This window comes from Bos mutus, chromosome 2 (assembly GCF_027580195.1).
Source record: "Bos mutus isolate GX-2022 chromosome 2, NWIPB_WYAK_1.1, whole genome shotgun sequence".
Classification (NCBI taxonomy): Eukaryota; Metazoa; Chordata; class Mammalia; order Artiodactyla; family Bovidae; genus Bos; species Bos mutus.
The window spans coordinates 46,725,082-46,750,123 of record NC_091618.1 but is presented as its reverse complement, the minus strand read 5'-3'; the positions used below and the strand labels follow the sequence as shown (position 1 = coordinate 46,750,123).

The following is a 25,042-nucleotide window of genomic DNA, read 5'->3' as shown; positions in this document are numbered from 1 at the left end:
AAAGAATAAGAGAAAAGATATGGGGAAACAACTAGCAGTTTCTGCCACTGAGAAACAGAGAAATATAGCAAATGTGGATGACATGACACAAATATTCTAAGAATTAATTACACTCTGACATTTTACTCTGTATGTCGTCAAAGACACACATAAGGAAAGAACAGATATGCGAGGTACTCATACCTACAAATCCTCAGGGCCACTGATATGTCTAGACTCTTCCTTCTTTTAAGTTTGGCCCTCTTTTTGGCAACCTGAGGTCCAGTTGATTTAAAGAGGAGGAAACTAGACGTAACACACAGGTGGGGGACTTTCCTGCCAGTCCAGTGGCTAAGACTCCACGCTTCCACTGCAGAGGGCACAGGCTCAGTCCCTGGTGGGGGAACTGAGATCCATGTGCCCTGTAGTCAGAAAAAAAAACCAAACAAACAAAAAATCACATACACACAAATGAAAATCAAGGACTTATAAGATTATAAATAATAGCAGCTAAGATAGACATACGTCATTTGATTAATAAGTATCGAACTTAAGTGTACATTTAAGAATGTTTGATGATGTTGTCTCCTAAGGTCAGAGCTGTTTTACAAAGAAAATTATGGAAGACACATTATCTTTAACTATGCTTTTCCAGTCCGACTCACAGGAACTAAATATGGCTGTGGAGGGGGAGGCTGTGGTGCCTGCACAGTGATGATATCACGATATAACCCCATTACCAAGAAGATAAGGTACCTTGCTGCATAGTCCACATATGGTTGAATTTTTGTAGCTTTCAACTTTGTTGTTTTCCTTCCTTTGGTAAATATGCATTGAGCACCTGCTGTGACAGGAACTGTGGTAGACACTGGGAATGCAATGATGGGCATCAAACCATTCAGGTTCCAGCAAAAACGTTGCTTTCTCAGCCCTCCCTGATCACCTCCCCCATACCCATGCCCCATCTCACCTCTGCAGCTCCCTGCTCCCTTATTAATGTATTCATGGTACTTCTCATCGTGTGTGTGCTGTGGGTATGTATTGTCCAAGTACATATGTATTCTCCATCATCCCTCAGTGAGAAGATATACTCTGTTTGGCAGGGATTTTAATCTGTGTTGTCCACTAATCAATCCCACTGCCTGGTCACTCTGCCTAGCATACAGTAGGCACTCAATGTTTACATTTATTTATAAGTGAATAATATCCTTCTAAGGTCTTCCCTGTAGCTCAAACTTCGGTAAAGAATCTGCCTGCAATGCAGGAGACCTAGTTTCGATCCCTGGGTCAGGAAGATCCTCTGGAGAAGGGAATGGGAATACACTCCAGTATTCTTGCCTGGAGAATCCCGTGGACAGAGGAGCCTGGTGGGCTACAGTCCATGGGGTCGCAAAGAGTGGGACATGACTGAGTGACTAACACTGCCACTACTAATATCCTTCCAGTCTTTCTTTTTGTGTATATATTTATGGAAGCATACTGCATGTACAGTTTAGAAATTTCGTTGCTACACTTCTTATGAATATCTTTTCAAAATAATAAATATAATTTTAATGGCTGTATATGTGCTATCATATATATCACCATCACCAAAAGGTGCTGACTTAGATTATTGTCTGGTTTTCACTATTATAAAGGAGTGGATCAGTGAGCACTCATATGTCTATGTATATTTATATTTATGTTTGTGATAATTTCTTGATGATAAATCCATAGAGGTGAAATTGGAGGGTAAAAGGATGAGTGCATCTTTAAATTTTTATGGCTTCCAGCAAGATTCTTCTCAGAACAGTTCTATCAATTTACATCCTTTTCAGCAGTCTATGAATTCCATTTTCCCAAACCTTTGCATTCTTAGCGCATTACAATTTTTAAAAATCTTTGTCATTTTCTTTGATAAAAATGGTTTCTCATTGCTTAATTTGAAACTCTCTTGATTGTTATTGAGGTTGAACCTTTGTTTCACATATCTGTTGGCCATGTGTAATTTTGTTTGGTAAAATGAGAACATTTTAGGAGTCCTTTTGACTTAGATATTTTCTAGCAGTACATTTGTGGGACTGAGGAGTTCTGTGTTCCACTCTCTGTTTCTTCTTCTGAGGCAAAATATCAAATTAACTTTATTGCCCAAGCAACCCCTGGCCTGGCATCTGCTTGGAAGACGGAATATGCTCCAGGTGATTGTCACATGTGACTAGAGAAATGAATGTCAGCCCCTCTGTCAACAGGAAAAAAAAAAAAAAAAAAAACAGTGGAAACTATTCTGGAGTTAGAACTGGAGGCCTAATTTGAATCCCATGTGACACTCCAGCTGTGATCCTGAGCAACTCACTCTGACCCTCAGAGTCTTCTTCTACAAAATGGCCATGAGCTAAGGGCAAAATGTCTATGCAAAACTTGGAATATCTTATAAAACCTGCCATATTGGAGGTGCTGCTTTCCCACTAGATACAATGTCGTTTGTGCTTCTCTTTTTCATGTGAAGACATTATCCAGCCAACGCCTGTCTGACGCCCATCTGTTCTCTGTATGGGGCTGCCGTCACCACAGTAGAAGGCATAGGAAGCACCAAGACCAGGATTCATCCTGTTCAGGTGAGAGAGGGCCTCTTCTTCATAGGGTTTCTGTGCTTTGAAAATCATTAATCACACGATGAGTTTCTAAAATTAACACAGTAGAGCAGTGGGCCCTGCTGCCTGGGCATAGTCCACAGATGACACAAAGCGGGGGCAGAAGTGAAACTTGGGACATGTGACTGACTTGTTAGAAAAATACTTTTTAAGACTAGAGAACTCTTTCCTAAGGAAAAAAAAAAAAACTTGACATCACTGGGTTGTTTTCTATATTCTAATTAAATGAGACCTATCCATTTTATATCTTCCAAACTTATGTAGAAAAGAGAGCCATCTATGCATTGGGGGATAAAATCTTGTTATTTTTTTTCTATAAAGGGAAGTGTAACATGATTTTAAAATTGAATGAAAATCTCAGCTACCAAAAAGATTTGTTGAATTTAGTTTATTTGGAAGCTATGTAATGGTAGCTGTCAATGAATTGTAAGGCTTTTCTCCTCAGGAGGCTCCTTGTTAGAACTTTGCCTGAAGTGAAAGGACACCTCAGATGCCTGACTCTTTCAATTATTTATATGCTGCCCAGAAAGATGCTGTTGCTACTTGTCTTTGTCTATATGAGTACCACTTAAGAGGAGAGGAGAGGGGAAAGATAGTCACAGAGCAGAAAATGGACAAGCTTCATATTCTTCAGGCAATCTTGGCTTCAGTTTACTTGGCTTCGGTTTATTTTCCATGAAACCTTGTTACCTAGAGGGAGCAGATTCTGCCTGAATATGCTTGTGAGACTTGGCTGTTCGGAGGCATGAAAACACTCTGTCATTTAGTACCTGCTGCCCGGTTCCTGGCAGCAAGGTAGCCAAACAACGGCTTCCAAAATGGGCTTGAACCATTGAAGTTAGACTCGAAAGAGAACAGGCTGGGGTGGGAGGGAGGGAGATTTGGAAGAAAAATCAAGGCAATCTTTCCTTCTTGATTGTTGTTTGGATTAATGATGGCACTTTGTAAACAAATTCCTGCATGCTAAATAATTAGGGCTATATGCTCAGTCACTCGGTCATGTCTGACTCTGCAACCGCATGGACTGTAGCCCGCCAGCCTTTTCTCTCCATGGGATTATCCCGGCAAGAATACTGGAGTGGGTTGCCATTCCCTTCTCCAGTTAGGGCTTTACTGGGCAGATAAAGGCACTCAGGAAATACTTGAGGTTTTTTCAACTTGAAGATGATTGAGTTCATTTATCTGAAGGACTTCCTTTATCTCAGAAATTCCCCTTCTGGACTACAGGTTGAAATACTCAGGAATCTTTTAAAAATATGTGTCGTTGACCCACCCCCAGAGATTCTGTCAGATAGTTTGAGGTGCTGCTTGGACCTTGGAGACTTTAAAGCTTTCCCCTGCAATTCTGAAGGCTGAGAACGTTTAAATGAAGCTTAAAAAGCTGGTGAGAATCAGTCATCATGGCTACCCCAGTCCAAGAAAGGGAGAGATACTAAGGCTGAGAAGGATTTTCTGGGGCCTCTTCTCCAACTTTAATGTGCCTGTGAACCACCCAGGGATCTTGTTTGAATGCAGGTTCTGATTCAGTAGGTCCGGGGTCGGGCCCAGGGTTCTGTGTTTGAATGTTTCTGTGCCCGCAGGAGAGGATTGCCAAGTGTCACGGCACGCAGTGTGGCTTCTGCACCCCCGGGATGGTGATGTCCCTGTACACGCTGCTGAGGAACCATCCGGAGCCCACCCTGACTCAGCTAAATGATGCTCTTGGTGGTAGGTTGTATGTGTGTGTGCTTTAATTTCTGGTTTCTAAATGGTGATGCTGATAATAGCTATTAAACACTAACCAAGTGCCACACACTGCATTAAATGCTGTATAAACAGAACTTCATTTACTCTTTATGATAACTTTATAAGGTAGGCACTATTATTATCTCCCATTTCATAGATGGAGAAACTGAGGTTTAGAGAGTAATTTACTAAAAATTATACCACCAATAAGTGGAGGAGTTTGTTTGTTCAAATCAGGTTTCAGACAAGACCCACATACTGCACTTGGCTGACACATTTCTCAAGTCTCTTAATCTATAAGGGTCTCCTCCTTGTTTATGGTTTGCTTATTTTATTTTATTTTTCAGTTGAAATTTTCTTTTAATTAAAGACCCAAGGGACAAGAAGCTCCTTTGTGTTACAGTATATAACATATGGCTCTTATACAGAGTAAAACAGACACCAGGGAGTCGAGTGTTTATACCAGCGCTAGACTCTTCCTGTAGCAGGCAAAAAGTGAGGCAGGATTCCCTTTACTGGCATGGAGATTGTAATATATCTTTACATGCAATAAGTTCTTTGGTAGACTTAATCATTTGGTGGAATTACAGAATTTGCAAAGGAAAGTAGCAGTAAAATATTTCATGTAAAATTATAATAATTACAACACCAGTTTATTCATTTACCCTCCAAGGAATTCAGTTATCTCCAGTTCTCTCCTACTGGGGTGGGTGCTCTCAGGACGGTATTATCAGAGGGCTCCTAATGAATGCAACATGAAATCAAAGAAACTGACATCTTCTGGTGATACTTATTTCAAAGAACTGCCTTTATGTGGAGCTAGTTTATCAAATTCAGGAACTCAGTGTGTATGTGTGGAGCTGGTGCTGGGTCTTGGAGGAGTCTTCATTATCAAGATTCTGAACAATTCAGGGAAGCCTGGCGTACTACAGTCCATGGGGTCGAGAAGAGTCAGACACGACTGAACAACTGAACTGACTGAACAATTCTAAAGAATAAGAGCCTTCCAAATGCTATTTCAGGTGATATCCTCCATGGCTCTTTGTCTCCTGTCTCCCAGGGACTTTATTTCTTTGCTGTATTACATGGGCCTAAAGTTCATGTGCTCAATTCCTCTGCTGAAGTGTTCCAGGAAGACAGGACTAAACAGAAGTAAAAAGGGGAGATGGTGCATAAGACACAAACTGGACTTATTTGGCCTTTGGTCTTTGGCCTTATTAGGTCTTATGCATTTGATCTCATGGCCATTTATGATGTGAACAAGTGACAAGAAGTTCTCAAGTTTTAGGGTGCTTGAGACTTACACGGGAATGAAGATTCCTGGGATCCAGCCCCAGAGAGGTTGCTTCAGTGGCTTTGTTTTTTGAATGGATGCCAGATTTAGGGGTTGGAGGAGAACATGGGAAATGGACCACTGTAGAGAAATGCTGGCCTAAGGTTTTATTGCAAATAAATTGTGTACCCATTGCTTCTAAAGCTTAAAAATTGCCTTTGCTTCTATACAATACCTTTGACCTTTCTAGCAACTGAAGCTTAGTTCTCTCTCTCTTTTTTAGTATCAAAATTTAGGTTTTTTATGTTGTCTTTTACTGATATTGAAAACCAAAATTTTTAATTGAAGTACAGTCGATTTACAATATTGTGTTAGTTTCGGGTGTACAGCATAGTAATTGAGTATTTTTGCAGACTATATTCTCTCATAGGTTATTATAAGAAAATGGATAAAATTCCTTATGTTATACTGTAAGTCTTTATTGCTTCTGTATTTTATGTATTATTGTTTGTCTTTGTTAATCCCATACTTGTAATTTATCCCTCCCACTTCCCTCTCTCTATTGTAATCACAAGTTTGTTTTCTATGTCCGTGAGTCTGTTTCTGCTTTGTAGATACATTCCTTTGTATTATTTTCAATTATTCCACATATAAGTTATATTGTATAGTGTTTGTCTTTGATTTATTTCACTAAGCATATTATTCTCTGGGTCCGTCCACATTGCTACAAATGGCAGTATTTCATTCTTTTTATGACTCAGTAATATTCCAACACACACACGCACACACCACATCTTCTTTTTAACACCACATCTTCTTAATCTAATTATCTGTTGATGACCATTTGGGATGTGAAAATTAACTCCCAAATATTGCTGTAGACCAAGAGTTTTTGGCTTGAAATCATTGTGTTCTTTGAACAGCTATCACAACCAGAGTATATAATAACTGCAGAGAGAAAATACAAATATTTGAATTGTTAGACCCTGCCACAAGACTATCAGCCAAATATCCCAAGTTGTTGACAAAAATAAAAAATTTGACTTTGTGAATTTGGTGGACCAAAATGTCAAACAGCACTTCTTTCTTGGGTGGGGTCCTTATTTCCATCAATCTCTTGGCCAACTGTGCCTGTCTCTAGATTCCTTGATTAACAATACTGGGTTTTTCCCCTTCAGGTAACCTGTGTCGTTGCACTGGATACAGGCCCATAATCAATGCATGCAAGACTTTCTGTAAAGTGAGTAGAAAGGAACACATTATTAAGTATATTTTTTCCCTGGTTAAATAAAATGGTAGGGGGTAGCAGATGTGATTGGAGAAGGAAATGGCAACCCACTCCAGGGTTCTTGCCTGGAGAATCCCAGGGACGGGGGAGCCTGGTGGGCTGCCGTCTATGGGGTCGCACAGAGTCGGACACGACAGAAGTGACTTAGTAGCAGCAGCAGCAGCAGATGTGATTAGAAGAATAGCCCATTGTTACTAATGCAGGAAGACTTCTTATCTCAAGGTCTGTAATTGCTGTTTGTTACTTGATCTTGGGCAGGGCGCCTGCCCTGGTTCATTGAACTTGCCCTGGTAACCACATGATAAGCACCTGAGCACTTTGACATTGGCCATTGTTCATTGGTCACTGTTCATTGTTCTGAGGGGTCTTTCCTGACCTGTTTGTCTGGGTCAGGTACCCTATCCTGGTGCTCCTGTAGCCCTCTGAGCACACCCTACAGCAGCCTTGTCATATGTTGGTGTAATTGCCCATTTACTCTTTCGTCTTTTCACCAGGAGGTGGTCTGCTTGGTGCTTCACCAGTGTGTCAGTTGAGTAGGCACTTCAACGCTTGTTGAATGAACAGATGAATAAACAGCATTGAAATGAGGCACATAAGATTAGCTTTTGGAATTTAAATGATGAAATAGTGCATCATAAGAACAGCATGATAATAATAATAATACTTGTTATTATTAATAAAATATTTTACCAACAAATAAATTATTAATACCAAGGTATTGATAAATTGCTAATAATAAATTATTTGTTGTTAATAAAATATTAAATCAACCATTGTTGTTATGTGCCAGATTTTGTTATAAGATCTTTACAGCATGGTGGCTATAGTAATAATACTGTGTTGTGTACCTGAAAGTTGTGAAGAAAATAGACACATACACACACACACAAATTTTAGCTATGTGAGGTGATGGATGTGTTAATTAACATGGTTGTGATTCTCATTGAACAAAGTATACTTATAATGTAACGTCAAATAGTCACATTGTACACTTTAAATATATATAATTTTATTTGTTAATTATAGCTCAAGAAAGCTGAAAAAATATTTAGTAGAATCAACAATAAATTCTTGGTTATTTGTTTTTCTCACCCACTAGACTTCTGGCTGCTGTCAAAGTAAAGAAAATGGGGTTTGCTGTTTGGATCAAGGAATAAATGGATTACCAGAATTTGAGGAAGGAAATGAGGTCAGTGAAACGTACATTTTTAAGATTTTCCCAGGACATCAGTAGAGACCAGCTTACTTTTAGGAAGAAAAATGGCTGTGCAAGCTTTTGAGGCGTGTCAGCACGTCCTCTCCCCCATTCACACTCCATCATCCATCTTAACAACTTCATCCCTCACTCCAGACGTTACTCTCAGTCACTTACCACTGTCTGTAGGAGGGAAAACACATTGATCTCTTAGTGTCTCTCAGTCAAAAAAAAATGTGCTTCAAGTCTTTTCTCTAGTGGGGATGTTAGGGAAAATGGAGGGTCAGGGAGTGCTAAGAGAGGTGGCAGGGCGTTCAGGGGAATGTTCTGGTTCTCGGTTGTGTCTGGCCTGCTGCCTCCTCTGCTTCCCCCAGACCCCAAGGAGCAGGTGCAGGGCTGGGGGCCCACCGGCAGCTGCACTCAGTCCCTAGCAGCCTGGTCTGTGTGAGAGCCCTTGGCTTAGAGCCCGGGTACCATGGCTGGTCAGCGGGCTTTTCTGTCTGTCTGTTCTGTGTCTATCTTCATCTGACCTCATTCCACAAAGGATTTAAAGCACGGAGAACTGCCTAATGACAATAACTTCTGGTACTTTCTCTTTTTAAGACAAGTCTGAAACTCTTCTCAGAAGAGGAGTTTCTGCCATTGGATCCAACTCAAGAGCTGATATTTCCTCCCGAGCTAATGGTAAGTAAGGCAAAGTTGAACTCATGCCAGAGGAATTCATGGTGAAATGTGAAGAAGGATATTTGCTATGGATCCTCTTGAAAGTTGATTGGCAAGTAGGTAATATCCATCTGCCATTCTCAGTCCAGTCTAAAGAGTGTGGGACCGAGGGAGGAACACTTGATTGTAATAATCAGCCCATAGTATCTATTACAAATGCCCTGAAATGACATCACAGCATCTGGAGGTTTAGACATGTTTTCTTCTTCCAGTTTTGGGGAGTTTTGTTCTTCCATCAAGTGTTTTGGTGAAATTAAATATGCAAAGTATTTTTAAACTTTGAAATAGATTCTTTTAAGATATAAAAGAACCAACAGGAGATATAGTCTCCAGAAGGAGTAAAATATTGTCACATTTTTGTCCCATACTCTGATTTCTAGTAAACACTACTTTTAGGTCACTGTTATTTTATTTTTTAAAGAGATCTCTCTTTCCTTTCCTTGTTCCTATAAAGACAGCAGAAGCAGGTGGAAATGTTATCATGAGATGATCTTGAATCTTTATTGCTTTTTCAATAGACAATGGCTGAGAAAAAAACACAGAAGACCAGGATTTTTGGTAGTGATAGAATGACCTGGATTTCCCCAGTGACCCTGAAGGAACTTCTAGAAGCCAAAGTCAAGTATCCCCAGGCCCCTGTTGTCATGGGGAACACCTCTGTGGGTACGTAGAAACCAGGGACTTCCTAGAATAAAACTGAGGAAAAGGGCTTCAGGGAGCAAAACCTCATATATGCATGTTCTTGGGAAAAACAGTCTGAAATAACATTTTAAATCATCTGTGCTTGACTTCCCTTGAGGATTGCTCAAGAGACTTTCACAGCTTCCATTACGTAAGTGAGTTCCTGTCACTCTAACCGGAGCAGTACACAGAGTTGAACCCCAGAGTCCTGCTCTGTAATAAGTCAGCACAGCTGTCCTGTCTTTCCATGTGGAGTCTAATCTGGGGCTGGGGTTTGCAATTACTGTTTCCTCTCTTAGTGGTGTCTCAATGGATATAGTAGGTTTTCTTAAATTGCAGTGGCAGGATCTTTCTGTTGTGTCCATTGTAAACTCAGTTTGACTACCTGCTTCTTGGAGGAGTCTCCCAGAATTCTTCCCAAGGAGAATTCTGAATATGCCCCAAGAGGACTTAGATGTGTCAGCCAAGTTTTAATGCTGAAAAGTCCAGATGGCTCCACAAGTTTAGTGAAATTCTGTCTGTCCTTTTTCTGTGTGTGTGATTTAGCAATGAACAGAGCTATAATAGAAAGATATGTCATTTTTATATGTTCTAAGGACATCAGTTTTAATCACAATTTCAAAAATTAAAAGGCAGTTAGGCCCCCCTTCATCCTAGTTTGCTATTTTTTTTTCTAATCCTCAGGCCCTGACATGAAATTTAAAGGCATCTTTCACCCAGTTATAATTTCTCCTGATAGAATTGAAGAACTGAGTGTTGTAAACTATACAGATAACGGTGAGTCCTCAGGGTCCCTACTTTCTTAGTTAAAATGCATTAATCAGTTTATTTGCTTTGCTCAGTAGACATGCAGAAGAAATCATTCATAATTATAATATACAGAGAGATTCCCTTGTAAGGTGATCACATCCTGGAGGAGGCTCAGGGAAGAATCCTCCGTGATTAGAGGAGATACTGTCTGAATAGTTAGATTTTCACTGAAGAACTTTTATGTCTGCCGTTCAGGGAACTGTAACAATTATTCAGTGAAGGGTACCATGCCAAGTGCTGGATAAACAATAAAGATGAGAGTCTTTGCTCTCCAGAAGCACAGTAGATAACCAAAGCAAGTTTATGTATTATGCAGCTTCCAAACTGGCTTTTCCATTTCAATAAAGGAAACTGATGTAATGACAATGATGAGAGGCAATGAAATGTGAGTTTGAAGTCTGGCTCTGGAGTCCAGTTCCTGACTGTCATATATTAACTGAAAGACCTTAGTCAAGATACCTAACTGAACCTCAGTTTGTATGGGGCTATTACTATTTCAAAGCTTTGTTAGAATTCAAGAAGATTCTGTAAAGTATTCAGCATAGTGCTTGACACAGTGAGTGTTCAAAAAATTTAGCCTCCATCACCTCCACCACTATCACCCCCTCTGTCACCAACACCATCACCTCCTTCATCACCACCATTACAACCACTGTTAACTCCTCCTTTGTGTGTGTTCAGTGGATCAGTGGTATCCCACTGTTTGCGACCTGTCAGACTGTAGCCCACCAGGCTCCTCTATCCATGGGATTTTCTGGGCAAGAATACTGGAGTAGGTTGCCATTTCCTCCTGCAAGGGATCTTCCCAACCCAGGGATCAAACTAGCATCTTCTGCCTTGGCAGATGGATTCTTTACCACTGCACCACTTGGGAAGCCCACCTCCATTACCAAGCACTATTCCTGCCATCACCACCATGACCACCAGTAGCAGGGCAACATGTATCCAGCATAAAGATCCCATATCTGCAGTCTAAAATCTAATGGGCATTTCCAGGTCAGCAGTGATCACATTGCGTTCTCTGCAAATGATTTCATTTCAGGGCTGACCTTAGGTGCCGCTGTCAGCCTTGCTGAGGTGAAAGACATCCTGGCTAATGTGACCCGGAAACTCCCTGAGGAGAAGACACAGATGTACCATGCTCTCCTGAAACATTTGGAAACTCTGGCTGGGCCCCAGATCAGGAATATGGCTGTATGTATTTGATGACAGTAATAGCTAGCGTGTGCCCCTTGAATGACCATTCCTATCAAATCGTGACATTTTCATTCTTTGAGAACAGACAAAAAGAATAGTTTTCCAAAGCTTTGATTCTTGTAATAAGCTTGATTCTTATTTTACCACTTGTGTCTTCATAATTTCACAACTGGAGTGAAAATAACCCATTATTTTAAAAAGTCTTTAGGGGGCCACATAGTGAGCAGGCATCCAGATTCAGATCTGAACCCTCTCCTGGCTGTGGGCAACTGTACCCTCAACCTGCTGTCAAAAGGTAAGTGACCCCTCCTTCCTGGGGCTTATTAAATCCTGTTCCTCCTCTCCTTTTGCCTCTCCAGGGTTATAGGAAGTCCAGTTTTGACAATTAGCATTCTTTCTAGTATTAATAATTCCACCTCCCTTTTCAGATGCTTGGAAAGTTAGTCAGTCTGGTCCTAATTGTGCATGCACCTAGCGTCTTCATCTCCTTCCTTTTGAAGACTTCTGGTAGATATTCTCCTATGCTGGCTGCCTGACCAGTGTTGGTTATTGTCCTGCTGTAATCTGAAGAGTGAAGAGAACTCTAGGCTCATACCTGAGCTGTCATTCATGGAAGCCTGCAAGTCTTTTTCATTGAACAGTGGTTGAGCTTCATCCTATACTTTTTTGAGTTTTGTTTTTGAAAACCAAGTCTAAGATTTTTTCATTTATTTCTTTTATTTCAATTTATTCAAAAATTATTAGAAAGATTCAATTGGTCCTCTATAAATCTGTATTTTTTTATTTAAAAATACGTACTAACTTTCTCTTACCTGCATTGTTAAATGCCAACTCTTCATAGCATCTAAACCACAAAATTGTCTTAATGAAGAAGATGTACGTTCTGTCCTAGGTTCATCAGTCCATATTTCTCAATTCCACATAAATGCATTAATATATGAAACTTGTTTTTCTCTTCTGACTTACTTTTTACCTCACTACAGTTGACTCAAGTTTGTTCCTTTTTATGGCTGAGTAATATTCCGTTATATAGATGTACCACAACTTCTTTATCCATTCATCTGTCAGTGGACGTATATACACTATCATGTGTAAAATAGTTAGTGGGAAGTTGCTAAATAACACAGGGAGACCAGCCTGGTGCTCTGTGAGGACCTAGAGGGATAGGATTGGGGGAGGGGAGGGAGGCTCAGGAGGAAAGGGATATGTATATAATCATGACTGATTCATGTTGTTGTACGGCAGAAACCAAAACAAAATTTTCCACCAATTAAAAAATAAAGTTCTAAAAAAGATGTATATTCAGTTATCAACTTAAGTAACATCCTTTAAAAAAATCATTCATGGAGAATTAGGTTTTGTGATCTAAATATAAACATCAAAAGATTCTTAGTTTTTATCCCAAAGTCCTATTTCATTATACCTTTAAATAGTTCCTCCCTCCAATATATTGATTAAAGAACAGAAATTCTTTAGGTGCTGAGAAAAGATAGAAACAATTAAGACTACATCTCACTAGTGTAAAAATTCATTAAAGGCAATTTATTCACTATTGTACTGAGTAGAGTTCTTGATTATACACAATAAATGTTTGTTGAATGACTTGATTAGAATATCAAAAGATATTAATATCTTCTTTCTTCTCACAAATCTCAAAATGAATCGTATGGTTCAGGAAGTGATTCCTAAGGTCCATCTCTGCCTGACCTCTGGGCTACTCACCTAGATATTTTTATTTATAATCAAGAAAAAAGGCAAAATAAAAATAAAAAAGATGGGCCCTAGATGGGATGAAGCACTGCAGGACACTATTACATGGTGAAAGATTTTTTTAAACATAGGAAGAGCACTTCTTTTCCTGATCAGTTTCCTGTACTTGGTAGAATTATTTCCCAAATTTTGGGAATTTGATTCTTTAATAAAGAACAGATGCCAAGGAAAGTGTTCTTTCTTTCCACAGAAGGAAGACGACAGATTCCTTTAAATGAGCAGTTTCTCAGAAAGTGCCCAAGTGCCGATCTTAAGCCTGAAGAAATCTTGATCTCAGTGAACATCCCCTATTCAAAGAAGGTGAGACTGTCCTTTCAATTTCTTCATTTTACCTGCGAGCCTACAGCTTGTTAATTCCAACCTATAAGAGAGTTTAAAAAAAGGTGTTGAGTGGAGTAGTGGAGAATATGAGGATCTGCGAATATTTTTCACTTGTATTAAGTACTCTCCATCATTCTTAGAATCATGAGACCTTTGACTCTGCTTTTCTCTCCATCCTTCTCTCTCTCTCCCTCCCTACCTCCCCTTGTTGAAACCAAGCTCTAAAGTTACCTTCCTACAGATTTTTAAAAATTCTTTGTACTGTGAGGCTTTGTCACAAGTAAAACTGGAAACTATACCTCTACTTATACCTTGAGGTTTTGAAGAAGCTATAAATTTACAATAGAACTTAGTGGTAGGAAGAAGGGCTTTGGAGTCAGACTCAAGAATGAATCCTAGTTCAGACCTACTGAATCAATCTGAGCCTAGGATTCTCACCTGTAAATGGGAATGATCGAGCCTGCCTTGGAAAGTGTATGATTTTGCTAGCTAGGGCTGCAAAGAACCACAGCCTCAGTGGCTTAACTACCCTCTCACTTCTGGAGGCCAGAAGTCTGATATCAAGGTGTTGGCAGTGTTGATTTTCTCTGAAGCTTCTCTCCTTGGCTAGTAGATAACTATCTTCTCTCTGTGTCTCCACATGGTTTTCCCTCTGTGTCTATGTCCAAATTTCCTCTTCTTATGAGGACACCACTGTGTTAGATTATTGCCCACCTCAATTATCTCATTTTTAACTTAATTGCCTCTTTAAAGACCCTAACTCCTAATACAGTCACATCCTGAGGTACTACTGGGAACTAAGACTTCAAGATGTCACTTTTGAGGGGGCACGGTTCAGCTCAAGAGAGTGTGGCGAGGACCCGGTGAGGCAGTGCATTCCAACTGCCTAGTGTATAGTTGTCACTCAGTGCGTTTCTACCAGTGCCACTTCACTTTTGCCTTTTTTTTAAATTTTATTTTATTTAACTTTACAATAATTTATTGGTTTTGCCATATATCAAAATGAATCTGCCACAGGTGTACATGTGTTCCCCATCCTGAACCCTCCTCCCTCCTCCCTCCCCATACCATCCCTCTGGGTTGTCCCAGTGCACCAGCCCCGAGCATCCAGTATCGTGCATCGAACCTGGACTGGCAACTCGTTTCATATATGATATTATACATATTTCAATGCCATTCTCCCAAATCATCCCACCCTCTCCCTCTCCCACAGAGTCCAAAAGACTGTTCTATACATCAGTGTCTCTTTTGCTGTCTCGTATACAGGGTTATTGTTACCATCTTTCTAAATTCCATATATATGCGTTAGTATACTGTATTGGTGTTTTTCTTTCTGGTTACTTCACTCTGTATAATAGGCTCCAGTTTCATCCACCTCATTAGAACTGATTCAAATGTATTCTTTTTAATGGCTGAGTAATACTCCATTGTGTATATGAACCACAGCTTTCTTATCCATTCATGTGCTGATGGACATCTAGGTTGCTTCCATGTCCTGGCTATTATAAACCGTGCTGCAATGAACATTGGGGTACACGTGTCTCTTTCCCTTCTGGTTTCCTCAGTGTGTATGCCCAGCAGTGGGACTGCTGGATCATAAGGCAGTTCTATTTCCAGTTTTTTAAGGAATCTCCACACTGTTCTCCATAGTGGCTGTACTAGTTTGCATTCCCACCAACAGTGTAAGAGGGTTCCTTTTCTCCACACCCTCTCCAGCATTTATTGCTTGTAGACTTTTGGATCGCAGCCATTATGACTGGCATGAAATGGTACCTCATAGTGGTTTTGATTTGCATTTCTCTGATAATGAGTGATGCTGAGCATCTTTTCATGTGTTTGTTAGCCCTCTGTATGTCTTCTTTGGAGAAATGTCTATTTAATTCTTTGGCCCATTTTTTGATTGGGTCATTTATTTTTCTGGAATTGAGCTGTAGGAGTTGCTTGTATATTTTTGAGATTAGTTGTTTGTCTGTTGCTTCATTTGCTATTATTTTCTCCCATTCTGAAGGCTGTCTTTTCACCTTGCTTGTGGTTTCCTTTGTTGTGCAGAAGCTTTTAAGGTTAATTAGGTCCCATTTGTTTATTTTTGCTTTTATTTCCAATATTCTGGGAGGTGGGTCATAGAGGATCCTGCTGTGATGTATGTCGGAGAGTGTTTTGCCTATGTTCTCCATCACTTTTGCTTTTAGTGGGAGTTTGTGTCAGCCTTCCGACAAGCCCAGCGGCAACAGAATGCGCTTGCAATAGTTAATTCGGGAATGAGAGTGTGTTTTGGAAAAGGAGATGGCATCATCAGAGAGTTATCCATTGCATACGGAGGCGTTGGTCCAACCACCATCCTTGCAAATAATTCCTGCCAGAAACTCATTGGAAGGTATGGAATCACGGCCTGAGATTCCAGGGAACCAAGTGGCTCTTTCCATGGTGACATGTAATTACAAGAAGAAAAATACTTACCACCTTTCTGTTTAATGACTTGGAATTCTAACAGGATTTCGTGATTATTTCCATGTGTCTTAGTGAATCCTGAAGTGGGCACCATATAGTGTGAGTGTGAGTGTGTGTGTGTGTGTGTGTGTGTGTGTGTGTGTGTGTGTGTACCCATCTCCCAACAGTATTGATATAGAGACACAGTAAACAAAATGAGTAAATCTGCATTCTTTATTGTGAGAGAATAATTTATCATTATGAAAGATTCATTATGGGAGTTTGTTTTTCAATAACTTGCTAAGTGTATTGCATACCTGGCTGTTTATTTCTACAGGTAATAACTGGACTATAGATATAGCCATTATTTCTTAAGCCTTCACTAGGTATTGATTACCATTTCAGAAGTAATAAACTAATGGTTAAAACCATGATCTTGATCAAGCCACACTGCCTGGGTTAGAATCTCATTTCAACTCCTATAAATTATGTGATCTCAGTCAGCTTACTTAATCTTACAGTACCACAGTTTCCTTATCTGTCAAAGGGGAATAATCATATGTCATGCCTCATAGGGCATTTGAGAGGATTAAGTGGTTGAATACATTGTTGTTGTTCAGTACCTCTGACTCCAGGACCCCATGGACTGCAGCACGCCAGGCTTCCCTGTCCAGTCCTTCACTCTCTCCAGATATGAATACATATATATGAATACATGTCTCCCAGAATCAATACATGTAAGGTGCCTAAGTAAGTAAGTGTTAGTCACTCAGTCATGTCTGACTCTTTGTGACTCCACGGAGTGTATAGGCTTCTATGTTGATTGAATTCTCCAGGCAAGGATACTGGAGTAAGTTGCCATTCCTGTCTCTAGGGGATCTTCCCAACCGAGGCATCGAACCCAAGTCTTCTGTACTGCAGGCAGACTCTTTACAGACTGAGCCAGCAGTAAGCCCCATAAAACAGAATTAAAACAACCTAGCATGCAGTCAACATTCTAGTGATATAAAGGGCAGTTACTCCTGGGTTGAGGACTTAACACAAGTTGTCATTTCTTTCTCATGACCATTGCATGAGGTAAATTCTATCATGATTGCACTTTTACAGGTGATTAAGTGGTGTGCCCAGGTCAGACACCCTGAGAATGGTGGACTGTGATTTGAACTTGGATTGCCTGACTCTGGAGCTTGTACTCTTTTTTTTTTTTTTTTTTTCATTTAACTGTCACTCTTTGTCTTACCTGTTAGCTGAGCTTGTGGGGTAGTGAGTCCTGTTGGGCTAGGAATCCTCTTTTGAACCTCACAGGCCCTGGAATGAAGAGATGCTGGATGCAGCTTGCAGGCTGATTCTGGATGAAGTCTCCCTCCCAGGCTCAGCCCCAGGTGGGAGGGTGGAGTTCAAGAGGACCCTCATTGTCAGCTTCCTGTTCAAGTTCTACCTGGAAGTGTCACAGATTTTGAAGGGGATGGTAAGTGGAACTGACCACATGTTCACTTTCCCAGGCCTGGGGGCCTCTGAGAATGTCCAAAGCAGAAAAGGCAACAACCCCTGCCAAAAAGCTATCGAATAGAGTAGAAAAGACAACCCACATCAGAAACTCACGGGCTTGCAGGGCATACGGCAGGCCATCTGTTGATGGGGTGTGTGCTTGGGGAAAAATTGCAAGTCAAGCACAGAGTTGTGTGGGATCTGATTTAGCACCACTCACTTATTTTTCTGACCTGTTGTGTGTCTCGATGGTGTTCAGAGAACTTGTTACTGGTTTGAACATATTTTCCCTCAGAAAAGCATTTTGGCTTTCTTCTCTGGGTTCAACTTTGTTTCTCTCACTTGTAAGATGGTGATGGAAGCCTCTCCATAAGGTTACTGAGAAATGGATTATCATAGGAAAAGGCTTCCTATGGTCCCTAATACTTCAGAGAACCATGGTGAAGACTGCCTAATAATCATAGTAGTAATCATCCGGGCATTCTTGCATCTGGTCTCCCTTATGACAAACAATTAAAGTTTACAAGACTGTTGACTAGGAAGGACACAACAAAAAAATCTTTATTTCAGAATAAATTTGCTATACCCAAAGGGAACTTGAACCATGTTGATCACATTAATCCTAAACAAGCCCGGCTAACAGGTAAGACAAAGAGTGACAGTTTAATGAAAGATAAGATCACTGTGCTTTTCCTTGAAATTATTAGCATTGTTCATGGCTTCTGATCTAGTTTGGTCTGGTGGCAAGACCAAACTAGATCAGAAGCCATGAACAATCCTCATGTGGTATAGAAATTAGTATGTATGATAAAAAAATAAGTATGTGTGATCATAAAAAAGTATGATCACTTTAAATTAGAGACATGGAGTTCTCTCTTATCATTGCTTCTGCAGGTATCTTCTCATTATACGTGAGTAGAACAAAAAACCAGAACAGTCATATCAAAGTTTTCAGAATAGAAGCTTGAAATCATATATAAGTGACTTATTGTCACCAGGTTATCCAAAGAGAGAAAATAAAGCCAACTCCTTCAATTAATAGTAAACTAATATAATTTATTGGATGAATCAAATGATATAAATTACAACTTCCATCTTATAGTCTTTTACCTTCAATTCAATTTCCTCTGTTAATATTGCTCTACTATTCAAAATAATAGGCTTTGTTGGCTTTAATTTTCTCTTAAAAATTTTATATTGTAAAAAATAGCCATTAGGTGGTACAGATGAACTTACTTGCAAAACAGAAATGGAGATACACAAACTTATGGGTACAGAGAGGGGAAGGGAAAGTGGGATGAATTGGGACATGGGGATTGACATATACCCACTACTATGTATAAAATGGATAACTAATGAGAACCCACTGTATAGCATAGAAAACACTACTCAGTGCTCTGTGATGACCTGTAAGGGAAGGAAAACCAAAAAAGACGAGATTTCTGAATATGCATAGATGATTCACTTTGCTGTACAATAGAAACTAACACAACATTATAAAGAAGTATACTCCCAAAAAATTAATTTAAAAAATAAAAGAAAAAAGAACCATTAGGTGCACTGTTTAAAATCATGTGTAAGGATCAAATGACCCAGGTTTACTCAACTCTAGGAATTGTTCCTCCTAGGGCCCTAGAATGCTTCCTGCTGGGAGACTGTGGCAGAGAGGCAGCCCCAGCATCTTCCCTCCTTCCTGGTTGCCCAGGGGATACAGAACAGAGTTTGATACTCATTAGCAATGGTGCACCTTTGCTCTGACCTTTTCCTGGTTTAAATCCTCTCTTCTTTTCCAATTATTTACTTAGCTTCTACCTTCCTGTTTTATTGGTTTGTAAGTCCTCAAATCATTTAGGAAGGCACGTGAAAGAATCCTAAGAAACATAAAGATATTGGGAGTAAGTGATCTACTGTACTCACTTAGCTCTTCATAAAACATTGTCCTATGAATGGATCTTCCAAAGGTGTGTCCTGGAGGTCAGGGAGAACCCTGCTTGTACTTCCAGGATTCTGAATTAGGCAAGTACTTAAAAAAGATTAAACTTCACAGCAGAGCTAAGAACCATGCTAGCCTCTCTCCCAAGACCATTCTGGCATATTTTAAATATCTACAATGGTTCTACTTTTCAGGACCCTGTTCACTATCCTGGCCTTGCAAGCAAGTATGAGAGTGCTTTAGAAGATCTTCATTCCAGACATTACTGGAGTACATTAAAGTACCAGGTTAGTGACTTTTTTTTTTCTTTTTTTTTTAAATTCAAAAGACCCAGGCTAAAACTTCTTCACGTGGACATCCCACTTACCTCTCAGTGATTCTCATGACTTTGTAGCCTGAACTCCCCTTCTGGTGAAACTACAGCCTACTTAGTGTTGATTAAAACTTCAAAATCAGTGAAGTATTGTGATTAATAATTAAGCTAGCAATGGTTATTTTTTTAAATGTCTGTTTTGAACTTGAAGAGTTCAAATGTGTTTTTGTTCTGTGGTTTTGTACCACTGATATGAACAAGCTGCCTAGTCTGCCACATGCCCTTGCCCTTGCCCTTGCCCCTGGCGCTGTATCAGGGCCGTGGGCTGCTTTGATTTTATTCACAGAGCCCTTGGAGGCTGATGAAAATGCAGTAATGCTTTTCGAACGAGCTTCTGGTTTATTTTGTTTGAATGTGGTGATACTTTGTTCTCCCAGTCTCCCTTCTCCAAGTGTTTTCTCTGTGAATTAGAGTTTTAGAGCTGAATCAAGCATAAGTTCTAAGAGTTAATTTCAGGCTGTCCTAATGAATGCTTTTAGAACAGAATTTCTCATAACCTTCAAATGGAATTTTCAGCTACAATGTCATAAGAGTATCGCCTGAAGTCATCCTATTGGTCAGCTATTCTTTACCTATTGGTAAAGAAACTTTACCTTGAGGGTTTTATTAAGTGAAGAACATGAAAAGGCTTTTAAAAGATTCTTTTTAAATAGATTCAGTTCATCGGATCTATCATTGGACTTAGTTATAAAACTTTGCAGTATGTTGTAATGAACAATGAAGTTGATGTATACCTCTTCAGTTTTTAGGTTCAATATGTTCAAAAGTCAAATACACCAAACTCCATTGAAAGTGTTGAAAGCGATCATTTTGAAAGTCAAAAATAGCTTCCCTTTTCCCAGTGTAAAATACAGTTACTGCAATGTTTGGCTTATAGATACCTTAACATTGCCTTGACCATGGAATAAACTTCAACAACCACAGGAAAAACAACAAATGAATGGGCTTTTAAATCATTCAGAGAAAAGCGATAATCTTCACGTAGCTTGTTATTATAGATTGCAAGACCAAGTTTTGGAAGTAGTGTATTTCTCACACAGATGTTTTGATTTTGTTTCTGTTTTTTCTAGGTTTTCACACATACAAATACCCACTTTGCTAGAGAAACTTCAGCACTCATGACCAGCATTTTTTTCCTCCAAATCAGAGATCACCCGTTAGAGGTGACAGTGTTCTTTGCTCCATGGTGTCTTTAGCTGTGTGACAAGCACAAGCAAGTAATCAGATACATACCCTTCCATTAGTACAGTCATTACAACTGGCTTAAAAACTGTTACATCTTCATCAATTTCATATTTATATTATATGGTCATATTGCCTGAATATGTAAAATGTTCTCTCATTTTCCCCCTTCCTCTACATTTGTGACCTACTAGAGTCGGATATGACTGAGCGTCTTCACTCTCACTTTTCACTTTCATGCATTGGAGAAGGAAATGGCAACCCACTCCAGTGTTCTTGCCTGGAGAATCCCAGGGATCGGGAGCCTCGTGGGCTGCCGTCTATGGGGTTGCACACGAGTCGGACACGACTAAAGTGACTTAGCAGCCACCTTTAGTTAATGGTACTTAGGCCAAGTTCTAAATAATTTTTATTCATAATCTTCTGCTTTCCAGTTTGTATAAAGTCAGGATGAACACACACACACACAAAAGCTCAGCTAATACTAATTTTTTTGTGCCTTGTATTGTAGTAACTACGAAATTGAAGTTTACATTTAAGTGAAACAAATATGGACTTTAAAACAATAAATGTTAATCAGTAAAAGTATATTTTGCTGTAAAACAGTACATTTTATATGAAATAGGAATAAGTTCAGAGCATCCAGGGCTTCCCATTCCAGGGCACTAGTGGTAAAGAATCCACCTGCCAATGAAGGAGACTCAGGAAATGTGAGTTTCAATCCCTGGGTAGGGAAGATCCCCTGGAGAAGGGAATAGCAACCCACTCCAGGATTCTTGCCTGGAAAATCCCATGGACAGAAGAGCTTGGAGGGCTAACATCCCTGGGGTCACAAAGAGTCAGACAAGACTGAGCACACACACACCACTCTAGGTGATAGCGAACATCTCATTTATTGTCAATATGCAACGTGTAAGCTTTCTCAACTGCACATTCTGGGACTCAAATACGAAAGAATATACTTTTAGAAAATTTCCCATGCGTGCATGTGAGTTGCTTCAGTCATGTCTGCCTCTTTGGACCCTACAGACTATAGCCCGCCAGACTCCTCTGTCCATGGGATTCTCCAGGCAAGCGTACTGGAATGGGTTGCCATGCCCTTCTCCAGGGGATCTTCCCAACCCAGGGACTGAACCCTCATCCCTTCCGTCTCCTGCATTGGCAGGCAGGTTGGCTACCACTAGCGCCACCCGCCTTAAATGATACTGATTTAGAAACGGCTTCCATGGCTTCTTTTCCCCCCAGGAAAGGTCTTGACCAGTAGGTGTTCTGTTGGCGACTGTTCTGTCTTCCCTCCTGCCATGTGCTGCAATCACTGTAAGCCTCATCTCAGAGAGAGTCCCTGCCCCAACCAGGCTTGGGGTGACCCTGTGAACAGCAGTGTAGGGCAGCAGGTGGGATGGGGAAGAGAGGCCTTTAGTTCCTTTAGCTCTCTCTGGGCCTCACCTTGGCTGACCAACCTTGGGCCCAAGTCTTCTCGAGCAAAGGCTCTGCGCATCTGGCCTCAGCCCTGGTGCCGGATGAAAGACTGATCCAATGAAGTGTGGATGGGACGGCTCAGCACTGCATCACAGGGCAAACTCCAGGCCTCAGAGCTGCCTTCTCCTTTCAGAGAGTAGCCTTTAGATGGTGGCTGCTTGACTGGCAATTTTCCTGGAATTTCCACCTCCCACAGTTCCATCAGCAACACCTGTGGCAACTTTAGCCTTGCCCCTAGTCTCTGAACTTGTTCTATTGTTGCTGCTGTTTAGTTGCTCAGTCGTGTCCGACTCTTTTCTGACCCCATGAACTGTAGCACTCCAGGCTTCTTCTGTCCATGGGATTTCCCAGGCAAGAATACTGGAGTGAATTGCCATTTTCTTTTCCAGGGCATCATCCCTACCCAGGGATCGAACCTAGGTCTCCTGCAATGCAGGTGGATTCTTTACCACTGAGCCACTAGGGAATGTCTCTTAATTCTTCTTTCTTCATACCTCCAATTTTCTTCTTCCAATAAGCAACCAAGAAAGCTAACAATTCTCTCATATTTGAAATACTGGAGGAGATGTTGTATTTCTTAATTTCATTTTGGTTAATGAAACTCATGTAAGGTATTTATGATAGCACAAGGTATTTATAAAGTACAAGGTATTTATAAAGCCAGTGGCAAGACATTTTACTCCATGGATCTCTAAGAAATAGTAACATTAATGAATCATTACTCAAAATGCAGCTTTCTATGTCTTCATTCTTTATCAGGATTGTCTAAATGATGAGTCTTAGCATTGGTAAGACTTCCTCACTCAAAATAGAAAATAAGAAAAGCTCTTGTGATTGAATGCACTTGATATTTTCTACAACCATGGTAATTAGGCTTTTCTGCAAATAGTACACGTGACATGCCTAGCTACAAGAGTCAGATAATTTTGATAATGAAAGTTAAGGATATACATGATCGTTTGTAAAAAGATGTTATTTTATATAACCAAGAAGAAAGATTTACATTCATTTACTTACACAAATAGAACCTGTGTTAAAGATATTTGTGGTCTATATTCAAAATACTGGGGGAAAAAAATAAGAACAACACCATGGCTGCACATCCCAGTTTGCCTACTGAATGACTGAAATAAGTTTACTGTCCTGGTGTTATTAATAGTGATGTTTTTATTTTCAGAAGTGTTCTGGCTTGAATGTAAATTATGTAGAGTTGTGCATAATATGATTATAAAAATGATGTGTTGGTTATCGATTAAACAGAATGCAGACCTAAAGCAGCTTTCTCAAGACCCAATTGGCCATCCCATCATGCACCTGTCTGGTATTAAGCATGCCACGGGCGAAGCCATCTACTGTGATGACATGCCTGTGGTGGACCGGGAACTGTTCTTGACTTTTGTAACAAGTTCAAGAGCTCATGCTAAGATTGTGTAAGTGATAAAGTTTTTATCCAACAAACAATAATGATTGCTTTTGGGGGATAAGTCATGTTAGTGAAAAGTAACTGTCTGAAGAGGATAAGCTATTTGTTGGCAATGTCCAATGTAGATTTGAAGTGAAATGGGGTTGAAGTGTAGGATTTACTACAATTTGTCCCTCCATAGAAAAACTTCATTGTCCCAGAAATTCTTTCTCGATTGTGTGGCATAGAACTATTTTAAGGTTTGGGGGCATATCTTCCCTCTCTTGTGTCTTATTCTCTGATGGCACATTCTCCATGGCCTGCAGGCTGTGGGGCTCCTCTGAGTAGCTCTGTTCTGTGTGTTCTTGTCTAGGTCTATCGATGTCTCTGCAGCTCTCAGCCTGCCTGGGGTGGTAGACATCCTGACTGGGGAACATCTTCCAGGCATCAACACCACCTTTGGCTTTTTAACTGACGCTGATCAACTTCTGTCAACAGATGAGGTACTGCATTTTTGCTTTCTGTTTTAAAGGTAACTTCCTCAGGGACTTCCCTACTGGTCCGGTGATTAAAACTCCAAGTCTCCATTGTAGGGCGTGTGAGTTCAGCCCCTTACCGGGAACCTAAGATTCCACTTGCCTCTCGGTGTGGCCAAAAAAAAAAAAAGTACCTTCCTCAGTTATTGGCACTTCATATTTTCTTAAAGATAGCATTGAATTTGGCACATCGTAAAGGATTCCAATATTCTTTGAATGCTTATTATAAATCACTATACTTTAATAGTGAATTAGTTCAAAAACATTCATATTCCACATAAGTAAGGAAGTTGGCTAGTTATATAAAAGACACTTGAGTGTTTTATATTTTTTCCTAATGGTGGTAAGATCATGTGCTGCTTTCATACTCAGGAAAGGATAAATGAGAGGAGAATAATGAGAACTTTTATTTGCTGATCCTTTCCCTGAGAATCCTTGCTATGGTTCCAGTCTCGGTGTGTCCAGCATCCAAGTTCAAGTGATATCCCCACTATGAAGCCTTTCCTATCCTTTAACCCAGGAGTTCTCTCCCTGTCTGAACTCACCCTGACTCATTCATTCATACACTGTGTATTCAACAGGCATCTTTTAAGTGAGCACCTGATGCAGGTGAGCAAGACCCGTGTGGTC

General features: G+C 40.1%; 1 protein-coding gene across 1 annotated transcript in view; it reads left to right on the top strand.

Annotated features, from left to right (window-relative positions):
• The window catches only part of LOC102272565 (aldehyde oxidase 1), a 71,716-nt gene that overhangs the window by 8,581 nt on the left and 38,093 nt on the right, over positions 1 to 25,042 (top strand). Inside the window, exons 3-18 of the mRNA XM_005895029.3 lie at positions 635 to 731; positions 2,465 to 2,573; positions 4,190 to 4,316; positions 6,786 to 6,847; positions 7,995 to 8,084; positions 8,694 to 8,774; positions 9,332 to 9,476; positions 10,179 to 10,271; positions 11,347 to 11,498; positions 11,703 to 11,796; positions 13,462 to 13,571; positions 15,782 to 15,966; positions 17,325 to 17,487; positions 19,635 to 19,727; positions 23,735 to 23,904; positions 24,250 to 24,379. Coding sequence (XP_005895091.1) covers positions 635 to 731; positions 2,465 to 2,573; positions 4,190 to 4,316; positions 6,786 to 6,847; positions 7,995 to 8,084; positions 8,694 to 8,774; positions 9,332 to 9,476; positions 10,179 to 10,271; positions 11,347 to 11,498; positions 11,703 to 11,796; positions 13,462 to 13,571; positions 15,782 to 15,966; positions 17,325 to 17,487; positions 19,635 to 19,727; positions 23,735 to 23,904; positions 24,250 to 24,379 — 1,901 coding nt within the window. The remainder of the gene's footprint in view (positions 1 to 634; positions 732 to 2,464; positions 2,574 to 4,189; positions 4,317 to 6,785; positions 6,848 to 7,994; positions 8,085 to 8,693; positions 8,775 to 9,331; positions 9,477 to 10,178; positions 10,272 to 11,346; positions 11,499 to 11,702; positions 11,797 to 13,461; positions 13,572 to 15,781; positions 15,967 to 17,324; positions 17,488 to 19,634; positions 19,728 to 23,734; positions 23,905 to 24,249; positions 24,380 to 25,042) is intronic.